General features: G+C 41.9%; 1 protein-coding gene across 1 annotated transcript in view; it reads left to right on the top strand.

The window, feature by feature from the left end:
* Positions 1 to 14,844, top strand: part of NPVF (neuropeptide VF precursor) — a 30,202-nt gene extending 15,358 nt beyond the window's left edge. Inside the window, exons 2-3 of the mRNA XM_086939972.1 lie at positions 362 to 819; positions 14,468 to 14,844. Of these exons, the coding sequence (XP_086796098.1) occupies positions 362 to 819; positions 14,468 to 14,564 (555 nt within the window). The 3' untranslated portion in view covers positions 14,565 to 14,844. The remainder of the gene's footprint in view (positions 1 to 361; positions 820 to 14,467) is intronic.
* The last annotated feature ends 2,480 nt before the right edge of the window (positions 14,845 to 17,324 follow it).

Below are 17,324 nucleotides of genomic sequence, written 5' to 3'. Positions count from 1 at the left end.
GTGGTAAAAACTTTGTGGTAAAGGATGTTTACCCCCGGCACAGCTAGGGTGGCGGGCGGATAGGAGTCTGCCCGCCATCCTAATGGGGTCCAAATTCCCGTCTTCTTTAAAAACTTGATTGTTATAAATTAAAATAATATCCTAATTACAGATATAAATAATTGTGCTTTGAACTTATGTGCATTTTTTGTCTCTGAAGCCATGATGTCGAATTAATTCTCCCTAAAATGTCTAAGAAGAGTTTACCAAACCTTACCCGTTCAGTCATGCTTTATTTCACATTATTATTTATCAATCATTTTCCTTAGTTCAACTTCTGGTGTATCTAGGTTACATTTATGAATTTTCTGTTTTGTTTTAGTCTAATGAAGATATATTTGAAGAAACTCAGAGAAGTGCTAACTCTGGTGAAGAAAATGAAGTTGGTGTTAGAAATATGGTCAAGATGAGCGTCCCTTTGGTCCACAGGATGCCGCACGCTTCGGCTAATTTACCACTGAGATTTGGGAGAGCTTTCCTAGAAGAAGCGAAAAGTAGACCTGCTTTTTATTCACCTCTGAGATACGAAAGCGCTTTTGATGAAAGAATTCGTAAAAGTGTCCCGAACTTACCACAGAGATTTGGTCGTTATCTTGCTAGCAAACGTTCCATCCAACCACTGGCCAACCTGCCTCAGAGATTTGGCAGAGCGCCATCTGCTGGCCAGTTTATACAGTCTCTCGCTAATTTGCCTCAAAGATTTGGGCGATCAATAGATCTTCACAACTTTGCGAGTACCTATGCAAAAGGTGGCAAAGAGTCTGGCTATGGTGACAAGAGGTGAGTGAACCTTTTTGTGGCAAATACTTTAAGCTGTTTATTACCAAGAACATATGTGGCAACAATTTAGAACAGGAAAGTGGGAGATTTTGAAATAAACTCAGAGAAATGTATTTTACCTATTGATTTCTTTTGAGCAGAGGCAATTTAAGGTGGAAAACAGCAAAAAGAATGTACTTTTTCTCTCCCCTCTGACTCGGGTCTGTTGACATGTACAGGATTATGTTTTGCACTGTTGTGTCAGGTTTTTCTTTCCAATTGAGCTACACAAATTGCATTGCCATAAATAAAACCGTCTTAATGTAGGTTTTGTCAATCCTCTACTTCATAATACTTTGCTCAGTACATTCAAAGTGAAGGGTCTGAACTTAAACCAAAGTTACAGCAACTAAGAGTTAAATCGAACCTGAATGGCAGCATTTTTGTTGATGTCACTATTGCATTCATAAAAGTACTTATTTAGGTAAGTAGATCCAGTAGACGTTGGTATTCTTAAGTAGGTATTTATTGGTTAAAGTTGGTAATAAGGAAGGTAAGAAGGAGGCCCCACCGGGAGCAGCATCCAGCTGCTCAGCCCACTCAATCAAACTGACCACACATTCAAACCATGCACACAGGAACATTCTAATGACATCACACACACAGGCTGAGCAGCAGGGAAAGAGATGATCAGGATATAACAGTCACATAATAATTATTTTAAAAACGCAGGTTTATATAGGAATTATGATCGTTTCCCTAGCTAAAGTGAAGGAAAGATCTGATTTTTAAGGACATGGTGGCAACAATTATGATTTCTCCCATATTACTTTAATTTGAAGCTGTATGAATATTATTGCTCTTAAGTACATGTGAAAAAAATATTAGCCAATTAAAATTTCAGTAGCCAAGCTAGTCAGCTCCTAGCACAATCAATGTAGCTCTACTGTGCTGCTTGCAAAACCTTTTTCAGCTGATGGGCCAATGAAGATAACAACTTGAAAATCAGATGACTTGGTAAATCCAGGCTAGCAAGTAATCTCTGCTCATCGACCAACCCAGGAGTTCACACTGTTGCTGAGTTTCCTCCTGCTGAAAAAACATCCCACGCATTTCGGATGAGTTTTATTTTCATGTGTGCATATTCTCTTCAGGAAATAAAAATATTTGCCTTTATGGCTTTATTAACATCATTGTTTTTTAATTCTCTGTAGCTAGGAAAATCCATAAATTATTGCAAGGACAGTGCCTCTGTTAAGCTCATCTAAAGCAGGATAGCAGCTGGCACCACTCGGCTTGCAATAAAACATTTTGAACACTTACTTACAGGATGAATCGGCTGTACAATGGATGTCCTCAGAGGCTATAGTGAACTCCATTGAGGAAGTTCCACAAAGGGGCACATTTATTCCTGTTCAGTTCATGGTCCACTTCAGACAGCCCACAAGTATGGCAGGGGAAAATGAAGAATGTGGGGGCATATTATCAAGGGGGTTTATCTCCGCTTTTTTGGCTTTAAAAGCCAAGAAAGCGGAGATAAAATTATCTCCCTATTACCAAGCTGTCGCTAACACCAGTTAGTGACAGCTAATAGGAGATAGCGACCATCTTGGGCCTTGCTTTGCATGTCAGTGATATTTATCACTAATGACATGCAAAGTGGGCGTGCCAAGATGTTAGCGACTGGAAACAGTCCCTAACATCGCTATCTCCTATTACCAACTTTTGGAGATATTCGCGCTAAGCGCGAATATCTCCAAAAGCTAACACCTGCCCTGAGCAGTTCTTAGCCATGTTATCCAATGGGAGGTGGATAACATGGCTAAGAGCATTTGCTCGATAATGCATGAATATCGCTGACTTTTCAGCGATATTCATGCATTTCGGCCGTTTTTTATCGCATTTGCGATAAACCTTGTTAATAGCAAGGTTTATCTGCGATAAAAATCGCCAATGTGCGGCGATAATTTTTGTCTCTAAACAAGTTAGAGACAAAAATTATCGCTAGTTGTTGGTAATATGCCCCGTGGTTTCTTGCAAGAAATCAACAGCCAAGAAGATGATATTTAATGCAGACCTAAAGTGTGCGCCTTCTATACCTTGAAACTGCGTGCAATAAGCCGCTTAGGTTGCGTCAAAAAGTAGGTCAATTACCCTATGGTGCCACATGGGTGAATTTAGTTTGGCTGATGTGGGACATCTTCCAAAAAGGGGTGTCCTACTCCTAACCACCATATTTAGAGTGCATTTATAGGTATACAAATTCAGTAAGGCGACAGTTTTCACTTTGGCACATATCACTCATCTGCAAAGCTCTAAGGGCCATATTATCAAGAAGGGGCGATAACATTATTGCCGCTTTAGCGGCAGGAAACTGACGCTAAAGCAATGATAAGGGGATTGATAATATGCCCTAGAGAATTCCAATAGAAGCCCAGATTCTGGTGTGAAGGACCACAAACCTGGGCTTCTATTGGGATTCTCAAGGGCATATTATCAAGCCCCTTATCGCCGCTTTAGCAGCAGTTTCCTGACGCTAAAGCAGTGATAATGTTATCACCGTTCTTGATAATATGGCCCTCAAACTAGTCCATAGTTTATGTGTGTCTTTCTATAGTAAAGGAAACCCAAGGGTGAGCTTTTCTACCTTAAGTATACAGCGCTTTAACTTCTGAAACTCTTTGAAATGAAATGAGGCATATACCATATGGACTATCGCATACCGCGGCTTGAGGGTAATGTCAGTGTTACCAGGCCCAAAACAAAAGGGAATAAAAAACAATTATATTATCCTATAGCGCTGAATATCTCAGTAAAGAAGGAGGTGTGGCTTAAAGATATCCTAACCCCCTCCTCCACCCCTGCCTCCACAGAAGCAGTCAATCGAATGGCGGTACCCTAGTGGAAAGGGTTTCATGTCCTGCTCAAATCATCCCTGCTCCCTTCCTTTATTTGTGCAAGTTCTCTCTTTCCATCCACTCATTCTCACTCTCTCCTTCTCTCCTCCCGCTATCAGATCACTTTCTCTCTCCCTCTCTCCCTTTCTCTCTTTTGAAGCCTCCCTGTGCCTGCTGTAATAAAGTTGGGGAAAGTGACAGAGGCCCCAGAAGTGGCCATGGACTTTTAAAATCAGCCTCCAGGGACTTCAGCCCACCAGAGAAATTCCCAGTGGAATAAAAGGGATGTCTGGCCCAGGATGCGCCACCCTAGGGATTCCTCAAAAACAATGGAACTGAAGACAGAAGACAAACAGTGTTCGAGCAGCACCAGGAGTCAGACTTGGGTTTCTCGAAATAGAGGAATCAGGCCAAGTGAAGCTTTCTGACACTGCATCTGGGATATCATTCTGGGAATCAGAAAGAAGGGAAGAAAGGAATACATTCGACTTATGCATAAATGCATCTGTTCCCATAGGCCCTGTTCTTCAGCTAAAAAAATCTGAATTATCAAGAATCAACCTTACCGATTATCATAAAGAATTCTTGTGAAGCATCAGGATAAGTGTTATGCTTAGTGCCCAGGGAGCGCAACAGGCATGTGCACCCTTTTTGTGGTCCCCGGGCACCATGGTATTTCAGAAGGTGCTTGTGCTTCCCCTTCTGGAATATTGAGAGCACTCATGCACATTTAGCACTAGGGCTATCTTGAGTGGGCGTGGACCTATGTAATGAGGGAATCGCTCTACCTCTGAACCCGTTTATGGATGCGGGTGCAGAGGCAAACAGGCCCTTAGGAGGAGCACTGGCACTGCACCCCAAAAAGTGATGCATTGTTAGTGCACAGCCTTAGGGCAGCACCCCCTCCCCCCCAATATTTCATTCCAGGGGAGTGGAGTGAATGGCTGCACCTGCCTGCGGGGGGGGATCCCTGAGCCCTCTTTAAAGTGCAGACGGATGTTGCCTGCACTGTAAAAACAGAGTTTTGTAAGCAGCAGCTTTACCTTTTACTGCATGTACTTCTCCAGTGCAGCCACAAATGTGCGTCTGCCCAAGGAGCAGCGCATTTATGATAATAGAGCGGACTGACCCAGTCTGCATCAGGCGCAGCTTCTGAGAGGTGTAGTTGGCACAGACCGGAAGTATGCACCAGTTCTATAATCGAGGCTCAGGTTACTTAAGTCGATTAAGTACTTTGAGATGAGGTTGCAACATATTGGGTTGAAATGGTATAAATCTTTGAATAGTTCTGCGAAAAGCTTTGATTTCATATTTCAATTCCAGCTGTCACTTTCAATTGTGAATTGGCCACTTCAGGTTTCTCAGCCATTCAGACTGCAATCATATTCTAAAATGAGATCTGGAGAAATAGAACTATTTCCCCATCCCTTCCAGGTATCTAGGTGATTGAACCACCATCAAATGTCTTCCTCAATTTCTATTTTCAAAGCCACCTTAGTGTCATAGGAGAGACATTGTCTGAGACAAAAGAATCAGTAATCTTTCAACAGACCGGTAGAGCAGAAGGTGCGGGAAGATCCCTTAAATGAATGGGAGTAACCAATTTGCTACTCTGGCTTGATGTCCAGGGAAGCAGCAGGAAGGATTCGTGTTCTCTACATTCCCTGTTTGTTGGACTTCAGTTTTGTTAATGGTAGGCATAGCATAGCCTGATGAGTGCTCAGTAGACATTCCATCAATTCTCTCTGCTGCAGCGGCATAGATGCTAACTTAGCCTGATTTGGAATATACCTCAGGTTTGGTCTGATGCTATTTGTAAGAGCGATTGATGGATGGAGCGTTTCTGTGCTATGGAAAGCATACAAAAGAATACCGGATAGCCTTGCCCAAATTGTAATAAACTGTATAAGTGAGAAACTGGGACCGATGGTTATTGTACTACGAAAAACATATCGTTAAGACTAATTAGTATGGCCACTACTTTTCACAGCTTTTCAGAAGCATACACTAGAAGACAGATGGTAAAGACGTGCTGATGCCAGCAAAAGTTAATTGTCACAGAGAAGTTGCAGGAATGGCGGATGAGGCAAAAAATGGAAACCAAGAGGCTTGGCCCTATCTGTTCAATGTTCTGACTCAACAAGAACATTTGGTTTGAAAATCATCTTTTCTACGTTTTTTAGCTAGGCTCCCATGAAGCCAATTTAAATGCATCACGTGTGCTTCAGTTACATCAGCGATTAGTGAATGCCTTGAATTGCAATCTTCAAGTGAACCTAGAAGAAGAATTCAGTATTGTAATCCAACGACCTCCTATTCTCCTTTGCATCCAGCTGTTTCCCAGCCCAGAACGTTTTCAACTTAGAAAGCCAACTTCTCCTGCAGCACTCACTTAGAACATCAGAATCCATTGAGCTCGAGTAGAATATTGGCTGCTAACTGCTCCTGTTCGCCCACCTGAGCCCTACAATTTCTTTTAAGTCTGAAGGTAACCATTAACATTTGATCAATCCTTCACAGAAGTCCAACCATGTCCACCTGTGGCCAGACATGTCTGTGAATAATGGTCACACTAAAAAGAGCAGTACACGTAGAAGAATTAAAAAGAATTTCTTAATAGTTTGCAAATCTTCTAGACTTCAGTGGACCCTGACCTCTAAGGTAGGTGAGACAATTTTCATACCAAGCTGATATATTTTGTGTATTGTTATTCCTACCTTTACCTGAATCATATGCATTCTGACAGTACTGCACGGTGCTTGAAATCCTGCATCCCTTGAGACTTATTCTGTGGTCAAACTTTTGACTTTGATCCACCTACCAAAAAGAACACAAACAGGAACTTTGAGCTAGAGCTTGTCAGACAGAGTATTCTGTTGCAATGATGGTCCACCTACCCTAGACAGGGTCGAGAGGACTGCCACCTTTCCATCAACAGAATCCATGTTGGCACTGTCGATGGAATGCTTCCGCTAACGGACCAACAAAGAAGCGGGCATCAGGGGAAGGGCATAACACCAGCTGCCTTATTTGGGTGCATGGTGTGATTTCCTGTTTTTCCCTGTGAGGGACAGAAAAAAAACACATAATGACCTCAACACCCAGAGAAAAACCTTTCTGCGTGTGAAATGCATTACTTTTACTTGCACAAAGCTTTGATTGCATTGATTTTGGTATTTATACTTGTGAAGCCTTAGCCTACCTAGAAAGCAGTAGAGCACTGTACTAAGATGTATAGGAATGTTCTAGGACAATTGATATGATGTACAATAGTGAACAATAGTTAGTATTTGTCCAACTTTCTGTTTGATCTATTTTATCTGATATTGTCTTTCAACTCTACCCTTTCTTTGAAGTTCCACTATTTGATGCTCTATTCACTGATCAGTGTGGGTTTCTCTCTGATCTCAATAGAAGTCTTTTGATTATATCTAGCACCTTTGGAATTTAAACTAATCCAAATTAGTCTGATCTCCCTGCCTGAATACCTGTAGTTTGTGTAATTTTACTTCTTTTTCTCATTTTATGCTATTTTGTACCGTGGAACTTCTTACTCGGATTTCAGTTCTATGTTTGGCTGTGAGACATTTGGTTGGGAATGCTGTCTCTGCCTTCTTTCTTCTTGATAGCCTTATTAATGTATTTAATGTCTTAACAACTGGAAAGAACTGTGCACTAGAGCCAATAACTCATGTCTCAGTCTTGGATCACCCATGACCCTTTATCGTAACCAGAATGGTCATGCCTATTTTTTCCAGAGGGTCTTCTTTGGTCCTCTCAGGTTAACTCTCCAGTGTGTTTCAGGAAAGAGGGTGTCTATTGTAAGGCTCCACTTCACCAGGATTCTACCCTCATCATTTTCCTTTGTGCCTTTTGGTACAGCCAGAATTCAAAGTTTGTCCTAAGCAGTACCATTACAACGCAGATGTTACAACGACGCGTTGTTACCACGCATACAATTAAATCGCAAGTCATTACTACACCTTGCTGTAGGGTGCGCACTGGTGTTGGATTTAGAATCCAACACCTTCCCTGCTGTTGCACAAACTGGAGAAGGAATAGTAAATACTACTATTCCTAAGTCCATCACGCCCCCTACAGCAAGTCGTAGTAATGACTTGAGATGTAATTGTATGCATGGTAACAACACTGTCAATGTAACAACCGCGTTGTAATGTCATGCGATGTATTCGCATGCGTAGTAACAGTATATTTTCGTCCATCATTGCCTTGTTGTCCTATTTTTCTAAACATAAGTCTGAATAGAAATATTTCATTAAAACCGCCTGGTTTATTTTCAATATCCTTGCAACTGTTGCCAAGCATATTCAAGTGCAATGGACACACTGCTCAGACCATGCTCCTCTTAAGAAATCATCATAGGATTAGTCATCTTGACAACCTTAGTATCCATTGCCATTATGTTGCTCTTAATATCTTTAAGGATCATCATAAAGCATGCCTTAGAATGAAAAAAGTCCCTTTCCTGTGTGGACTGTGGTTGATCCATTGTTCCTGCTGGAGTTTCTTCTAAGGAGAATAAATCATTTCTTCATTTGTACTTTTTTCTGCTGTATTGTGGCCTGTATTATTTTCTTGTAAATTTGAGGCAGTTCACTTTGTACTTTGTCTGGTGTGGTTACCACTCCAACTCTGCCATGCACCTATAGGACCAGCTGATAAGATCAGATCAGCTGCCCCTCCCTCTCCACTGTCTCTATTCTTCATTTAGTCTGTATGCTTACACCCACCCCTGTGCTGCTTAAACAACTCTCCTGACTCTCTCACCAGTTACTTTTCATTGGCAAAGACAATAGGTCCTTACACAGAGACGTTTTGACTTTGCCATTGCTTTAACAATCATTGCCAATGCTTGTTCCTCTTTCTCTTAAGTCTGTTTACAGGCTCCTACTTTTCTAATCTCTCCAAGGGGTTGTTTCCCCATACACAATATACCCATCCTTGTTTTTTGCCAATATGACTTTCTCCTTTACTTCGTGTCTCACTCCTATAACAATCCCCCCATATATATAAACTCTTTGTATAGTCTCTGGTTACTTTTATACGCTCCTATTTCTCCTTCTTAATTATTACTAAGTGACCAGTTATGTTTAAAAACCATTTATTTTGAGCCACATCATTTCTACTATTTGCAGTAGTCAGTGTGTTGGTAAATTCCACTGACAGCCTTGTGTCCAGTGCCGTCTTAGTTCCAGTTGCCCGGGGGCCCCACGAGGATAGGGGCACGTGCAGAGCAGAATTTAACACTAATTTTCTGTTAATCATTTGTATTCCTGTGAGTGGTTTTGTAGGCAGGGCTCATTGCAGTGCTTTGTCGGGGGGCCTATAGTGCTGTTAAGACGGCCCGGCTTGTGTCCACTCAAGAATGAGCTTGTGCGATGCGTTATGTACAGAGTCCGATTAATGCAAGCCCTTTATTTCAATACAAGTGCCAAGTTGATGAAAGAGTAGGAATGCCTGCCTATGGCTTACCCTCTGGATGCTCTCCCAGAGCCGCTGCTATTTCCATCAACCAGAGCTGGCTCTCGTCTTGTTGGACAGCGGTCCACTTTGGACACTGGCGTCAGCTCAGACAAAGGCATTGGTAAGAATGGTGGCTTCTTATGGCTCTATTAGGATACTAGACTTGGGCCAGATACATGTCTTCTATGCCAGGGACTGGAAAATGGGTTCTGTAAATCCTCATCTCTTTATCATCAGGACTACGGCAGGGCAAGCTCTACATTTGCACCAATATTAGAATACACTTTAATTCAGGGACGTAGCTTCCATTGGTGCAATGGGTGCAGTGGCACTAGGGCTCAGAGGCCTGAGGGACCCTCTGAACCATGATTATTGATGTATTTCAGAGTTCATATAGTGGGCAGGGGTTTGGGGGAGTGGAAAATGTCCTTTCTTCCACTAGGATCAATGCCACGCTGGCTACGCTACTGCTTTTATACACATTATTTTACAAGAATTTGTATAGCGCTTTTCTTCCATCTGTATGCTCAAGCAGCTCTTTTAAAATCTGGGCAGCTTTTACATTATTTTCATTCTGGATCAAGCATATGTAATGTTTATAAGGAGAGGCCAATGGAGATACACAGGAGTCAATTAGATTTTTTTGGGGGGGGCGGGGGTGGGGGGGTTAAAACCATATTTATGGAATCAGTATATGAGTGAGTGTGAGTGAGTGGTTGAGAGGAAAGCCTCATAAATCAACTTCATGCCACTCAGGTGTCCTTATGAAAGGGGAACAGCGTTTACAACGCAACTTTTACAACGCAGTACCTTTACGACGCAACCATTACAACGCAAGTCATTACAACGACTTGCGCTGGGGGGAGCTCTAGGATAGGGAATAGTTTTGATTTACTATCCAACACCTTCCCTACTATCCACGGGGACTGGAGTTGGAATAGTAAATTAAACTATTCACTATCCATCGCCCCCCAACGCTAGTCGTTGTAACGACTTGCGTTGTAAAAGTTGCGTCGTAAAGGCATGCATTGTAAAAGAATGCGTTTTAATGACATACATCCCTTATGAAACTATACAAAAGAGATGACGAATAATGGACGACCCATGAGGGACAAGAGAAAACGTGATGCAGATGCTAGAATCTAAGATCCTGGTTCTTGGGATTATCTGTACCACAGGTGACTCTTTTTTGAATGACAAGGTTTAGGTACTGTCCTTTGCAAGACATAGTGTTAGCTTACAGCCCACACATTGCTTACTGTTGGTTGGCTTTATTGTCACTCTTGTTTGTATACTTCTTTTTTGCTAGATCATGTGGGTTTTCTTTCCTCATCTTGTGGTTGTGCCTTCCCTAGAGCATGGAATCATTACTTGTGCCCTTTTACTGCTCACTTTGCAAGCACTACTTTTTTATTTTTGTTTAGTCACTTCTCAAGAGTGCATGTGTTTTCCAGTTCTCTCTCTGGTGTACTTCTTTCCCATCCCCTCCTCTGCTCTTGGTGTTCGTCTCTCTCCCTGTGTGTTTCTCCCTCACCTATGTGCTTCTCCCCTACTCCCCATATGCATTCTCACCCATGTGCGTCTACCCGCCAGCTCCACTTTGCTGTCTTTTGCATGTTTGTTCTCCCACCTGTGCCACTGTGCAGCTTCTCCTCACCTGTGCTGTCTGTGTTATTTCCACCCACCCGCATCCCATTTTGTTTCGCTCTGCTGTTGCTTCTGCCTCATGCCCCATGTCCCTTCTGACCCCCTTTCATGCTGCCTGTGTTGCCTCCACCCTATTACTTTCAGGCCCGCGATGCTTCCCCCTCATTGCTTCCACCCACCCTGCCGCTCATATATCTAAAAGAAAAAAAAAGCACCTGCATCCTTTTCTTGGCTTGCACATGTGTGGTACGCATGCCTAAAAATTGGCATGACCGACTGCACCATCAGTTTTTAAAACATGACTTCAGCCTTGTTGCCGAGCATCGGGAATACTGTTCAGCATGGCTTAAGACCATTGGCAAAGCCAATAGGTCCCAAAGACGAGGCCTATTGACTTTGGTAATGCTTGTTCCTAATTTGTCTCTGTACCCTCCTTTGAGAAATTTTGGGACTATTTGTAACACTTCAGAGCACATCTGTAACAAAATGTCATGTTTCACACCATTAAAGTGTATCATCAGGGGTGCTTTGGGATTACATAGTTGGATCATACTTTTGTGTTCCTCTCAATTAATTTCGACAACATGTGCATTTTTTCTCACTTTACCTCTCCAACAACAGCATTTGATTGAAAAACATAGGGCAGGTACGGTTACACGTTGCCTAACATTTCAGTTGAATTTCTTCCTCTGTAGTAGGATAAAAACATGTTCTCCGTTCATGAAATTGAATGTTGTTCTGAACTGAAGCTTATATAGGTGCCTTATTTCTGTGTTTTCAAAGTCATTTGCATTTCATATTCTATGTATTTTTCTGTTGTCATCAGAATTAGTTTGTTCCCTCTTCAGTGTGCGAATGTTGGATCGTTTTTGAAGAGCCTTGTAGGTTGATGGGCAGGACAGATTAACTTTCGATGTTATTTTTTATAATCCTTTTAACGTGCTTGTTTTTTAGAGCAACATAATCTGTAAAAAAAAATATAATTCTTCTGAATATTTGGGCAGCAACTATTCCATTGTTTTTCTTTGACTCGGGGCAATCAATAGTTTAATGTGTCTTTCTTCTTTTACACTTTTTTGATTGACGCTTTCTGGTATTTGCAATGTGTGGGAGTACAGGAGGTGTTTTAGCAGATGACATGGATGACAGTGCTTCTCAAGTAAAAGATGGTTTCTATCCAGGATTTTTTTTAAATATGGTGATAAAAACCATTTTTTTTTATTTTTTAGAGTTTTATATACCGCGAACTAGACCCGAACCGAATCAGCTATCAGAGCGCTTTACATAGCACCAGTTACGTTACATGAGGACACACATTCATTTTTAGGGTTCGCCTGTCGAAAGCTGCGCAGCAGCGTTTCGCGCAGGCGAAATCTTTTGTTTACAAGTATGTGGGCTTTGTCCCGCCTCTGTCTTCCATTGGCTAGCTCCATAAATGGAGGCTAGCCATTGGAAGAGAGAGGCGTCCGTCATTCTGCGAGGCGACTCGTGGGCGTTCCGGCGATTTTTTTCTCATCCAGCCTCTTTTAGCACGTCATTCCGGCGGTTGGCGGTGGTTTATATATATTTTTTAATACTTTTTTGGGCATTTCTTTGAAGATGGCGCCCGGTGGAGAGTGATTTAAGCCCCTGCTCTGTATCCCGCAAGAGAGTGAGCTCTGCCCGTAATGCTTGTTACAATTGTAGCCCAAAAATGTGACGATTTTAAGTGCACACGCTAGTGCATGTAGTTAATTGATACTACTCGTAATTTACTTGCTTAGTTGCTGCGCTATCGCTATGGGACTTGGCAGGCAAAATAAACTCAAGTGTTCGTGTTCTACTTCTCGTCCCGGTCGTCCGATTCCGGAAACCCTGTCTGCAGTATTGTCACTAACTTCTTCTTCAAGTTCTCCGATCAGATTCTTTACTTTCTTTCTGATCTCACTGACTGCTTGCTCGGCTGAGACGGCTTGCAGGCGTGGTTCGAATGTTGATGCAGTGTCGCCGCCAGCCCAGTGGGCAGGACACTGTTGTGCAGGGCTTGATTTGGGTTCTTGGGGGTTGGGGCTGTGCGCAAGCATTCGTCCAGTCAGTGCCACGCCCCAGCGATGGTCTCCATCCTGCAAGTTTGTTCAACGGCTGTTGACTACTGCACTCACTACTACTGAGTGAGTGACCCGGCCGGCGGTCGGACGACATTGTGAGCCTTCAGCTGCACCAGGTGAGACAGGGCCTAAGTAAACCCTAATCAATCTGAAAGTTAATAAAGGTGTGCATCAGCCGGCAGTGCACTGAGACTGAGTCCCTCCCACGGCCTGGCCACTCACGTCTGTTCCCACTCAACTGGTCCCCAATAAGTGCATCTAGGAAAGAGCATTACCGAGGGGCCATGGTCGCGTTGTGTTTTGGTGTACCCACCCACTGATTGATTAATTGTGTACTCTTCCCACCCACTCCACTTGCTCGTGTTGGCCTTTTGCTGCCCCTGAGCTACTCACACCCTTTCATGTGATGCACTGCTTGAGCGCTTATACCAACAAGTTGTGTGGATCTGTGTTCTTCTGCACCCCAGCCCCACCTTGCACTCTCTCTTGCCTGTTTGCTGCCCCCATGTAACCACGTTCCTCTCTCCATGTTCAGTACCCCCACCTTCACCCTCCGTGTTTCTTCCCAATCCTCTGTGCTGCTTCCCTGCTCACCCGTGTTGCTTCCCCCAGCCCTCCGTGATTACGCTCCCCATCACTCTCGCCTTGCTTCCCCTTACTCATGCTATTTTTTATTATTCCATTTTGTTTACCAATACAACTAGGATCGGAAAACAAAGAACTTTTTTAAGCCATGCTGTAGAGGTTAGAGCAGAGCATTGGGAGTGCTTTACAGCATGGCTAGAACCTTTGGCAATGACGGTGGTTCCCTAGGGCGAGCCCTACTGTCTTTGCTAGCTTTTTAGCTGCCATCTGTACCGCAGTAAAAGTATTTGTGACACTAAACTGTAAATCGGACACTGTGTCTTTCCTGTTGCACTGCAAGTTGCCTGCACTGTTATGAATCAATGCACACTGCCTGCAACACAGTTTGCTGTCTGTGACACATTTGCAGAAGATTAAGCTATTGGCAATGTAAATGACAATGCCATTTATTTATCTGTTTTCAGAACCAACACATAAATACAAATGTTGTCATTTACAATGCCAATAGCTCTAACTTTTCCAAAGGCGAAACTGTTGCATTGTAAATGCTTGTTTTTGTTAGGCACAGGGAGATTAAGTGATTTGCCCAGAATCACAGGATGTTTTTGTTTAGCATCTTTACCGAGACTCGAGCCCAGGTCCCCAGGTCCGCATTATGAATCATGATTGTGCAATGTATTGCATCACATTTGTTGTTGAAAAAAATATTCCAACCCCAGGCATTTTCAGTTCATATGGTAAATATATCATTAATGAATCTGATAAAAGAATGTTCAAGCCTTTTCCAATAATTATGTTCATGTCTTTAACAAATGATCCTCTATTGCCTTTATCCTTGTTTGTTAAAAACACTGATTAATAGTGTGAACTGCAGATTCCTTTTGCAACCATTACAGTTAACATTTACAACTTTGAAACTCTGGAAAAAACAATTTGCAGTATTCAACATTCATATTTCACATTTTTTAGGATGCTGGATGCAGACAATGACCCTGAAGAAGAGCAGAAAGAAGAAGGATTAACTCAAAACAACTGGAATCAGAATCACAACCAAATGGTGATGTGAAGGACCCTACCTGGCTTCAGAAGATCAGACCACAGTTCTCGTAGTTTAACTGAAATGATATGCATGTAAATAACTCACTCACACATAAGTTGAATTTTTAAATTACAGCAGTTTTACTGAACTGTGCACTTGGTGGGTGTGCTATGAGTTGTGACAATCATGTTCAACTGATGTATTGTATCTTTAAAGTTTATAATCAAAATAAAAAGCATCCTATAAACATGCATGAATAGTTCAAGGGTGAACTTGCACTTTGAGTTCTATGAAAGGAAAAAGCTAAACATTAATGGAATTGTCTCTTTCTTGGCACAGAACTGCTGTATTGGTTAAAGAACAAATAAAATGTTAAAGTGTTAACCACATTTCATTGTCTTAATGTGATCTAAGTACCTATACGTAGGAGTATTCTGACAGAATATAAACAAAGGCAAATATTACACAACTGTCAAACTGACTAATTAATCTGATTATTCTAAGATTTCCATCTTGGTGTAGCTCCAGGACAGTTATGCTGAACTAGGTGTTGTTGATGTATTTGCAGAGTCCCATGCCTTTGGATATTCCAAAAGCATTTCCTAGATTTTCTGTACTTAGTTTAATAACTGATGATCTGGAGCAGAATCTAGGCCCTTTCTCATACAACATATTTGCAACAATCTTATTTGATCATGTTAAATGTATCTCTAAGAAATCATGCTCCCAGTTTAATTAGCACATCAATGGTTATTCGGGTTTGAAGTTATGTACTGGTGTCAGCCTTGTCACAAAATTGAGAACCCATCTTAGTCAAGAATCAGAGTGGACAGGTAAAGACATGAGTAACCTGGAAAATGTTTGTTTTGATGTTGGACTTGTGCAGAGACATTACAACTGCATCAGTCTTCAAACCTAGTTAGCAACTCTGGAACTGAAGTAAGAGGGGATGGGGCTACATTGATCTGGATTCTGAATAACGGGTAAGTGTTCATGACGCCACAAAATGACTCCCACCTAGGGTAATAAAAAAGGCATTTTCAAACGATTTTTGGTATATGCGAAACCATCAATGAATTGTTAGTCCATATCTTATATTTTTACAGATTACTGCTTGTCCAGTCCTTGAGCTGTTGTACAAGCAATGGAGTAAAGGTACAAACAGTGGCGGCTCGCAGAGGTAAACCTGTGGAGTGGGGATGCTGGGCAGGGTGGGGGATACAAATGCAGGGAAAGAACATTATATGGAATAGCAATACGGACAGTTCTTACTGTTTTTTCAGCTCTTTGCTAACCTCAGAAAATTGTCTAGTGGATCGAGTACCAGTTCGTGCATGCACGTTTCTTGACTGGTGCAGATTGACCGACTAATAAAAAGCAATAAACCAGGTACTAACACCCAGCATCAATGCAGTTAGATATCCATGAAGCCAACACATGCTGGTGGTCAGGGATCAAATCACAGAAAATCCACAGAAAGTTTAGATCTCTGGAGGTAAATCATCCACTAAACCAAAAATAAATATCACAACTTTTGCAGCCAGTGCCTCTTCAATCGTGACTGCATGGTTCACCTCTGGTACCGACTTCAGCTGAGCTATTGGTTTTCATGTCATGTCGACATTCCAGGATTGGGTTATACGAGACTTAGGGGCATATTACCAACAAATAGCGATATTTATTGCTAAGTAGGGTTAGCTGCAATATTTTTATTACCGCGCATAAACCGGTTTTTATCGCTGAGATAACTTGCTATTAGCAAGGTTTATCTCAAAAGCAATAACAATCCAGGCGATAGCAGCGAAATGCATGAATATCGCTGAGAATACAGCGATATTCACATATTAGCGACTAAATGCTCTTAGCCATGTTATCCACCTCGGATTGGATAACATGGCTAAGAGCTGGTCTGGGCAGGTGTTAGTATTTGGAGATATTCGCGCTTAGCGCAAATATTTCCATCGCTACGCCTGCCTTGCTAATAGCCGATAGCGATGTTAGAGACTGCTGTCAGTCGCTAACGGGTTGGGTACACCCACTGTGCATGTCGTTAGCGATAAATATCAATGATATGCAAAGCGGGCCCCAAACCGCTCGCTATCGCCTACAAGCTGTCGCTAACTGCTGTTAGCGACAGCTTGTTAATAGGGCGATAGAATTATCGCCGCGTTACGCCTATCGCCCTCCTTGGTAATATGGCCCTTAGTATGTGCTGAATTCTTCTTTTAAGTGTACCATAGTATTTTCGATCAGAAGTAAGAAGGATGGTTATAGAAAACTCGTCTGCTGTACGGCTTACAATTTGTTTAGTGGCATACATTTAGCAGTGATTTAATATGCTGCATGTGTTAACATTTTAAAAGGGAGTAAATATAGATACGATAGAGGTTAACGAGGAAGAATGACAAGAAATGTATCTATGAAGTCAAAGAAAAGCTGATTAAGAAAAAGTTGGAATGTTGAAAAAACATCACAGAGGACACATGCCGGGAGTTGGTAATGAAACTTGCACTATTTTTTAGACACAGTTTGACAGTAATCCATATTAGTTTATATGTCCCGATAAAACAAGCTTATTATATGTCACTCTTTTTGTAGTACAACTGTGATGAACTGTAAACGATATTGATTCTTGATGCCTATGTTGCTTATTGAGCAGAGTTCGATATTGCTGCAACTCTTCAACTTTCTTGACATTTGAAAATGTTGAGGCTGCCAGAGCTTTTGGCTGTTGAATAATGCACATTTCAGGTTGTATGGCACTAAATTTAAGTCGACAATTTCACC

Source organism: Lissotriton vulgaris, chromosome 10 (assembly GCF_964263255.1).
Source record: "Lissotriton vulgaris chromosome 10, aLisVul1.2, whole genome shotgun sequence".
Classification (NCBI taxonomy): domain Eukaryota; kingdom Metazoa; phylum Chordata; class Amphibia; order Caudata; family Salamandridae; genus Lissotriton; species Lissotriton vulgaris.
Note: the sequence above shows the minus strand (reverse complement) of the source record. Positions and strands in the feature narration are given on the sequence as shown.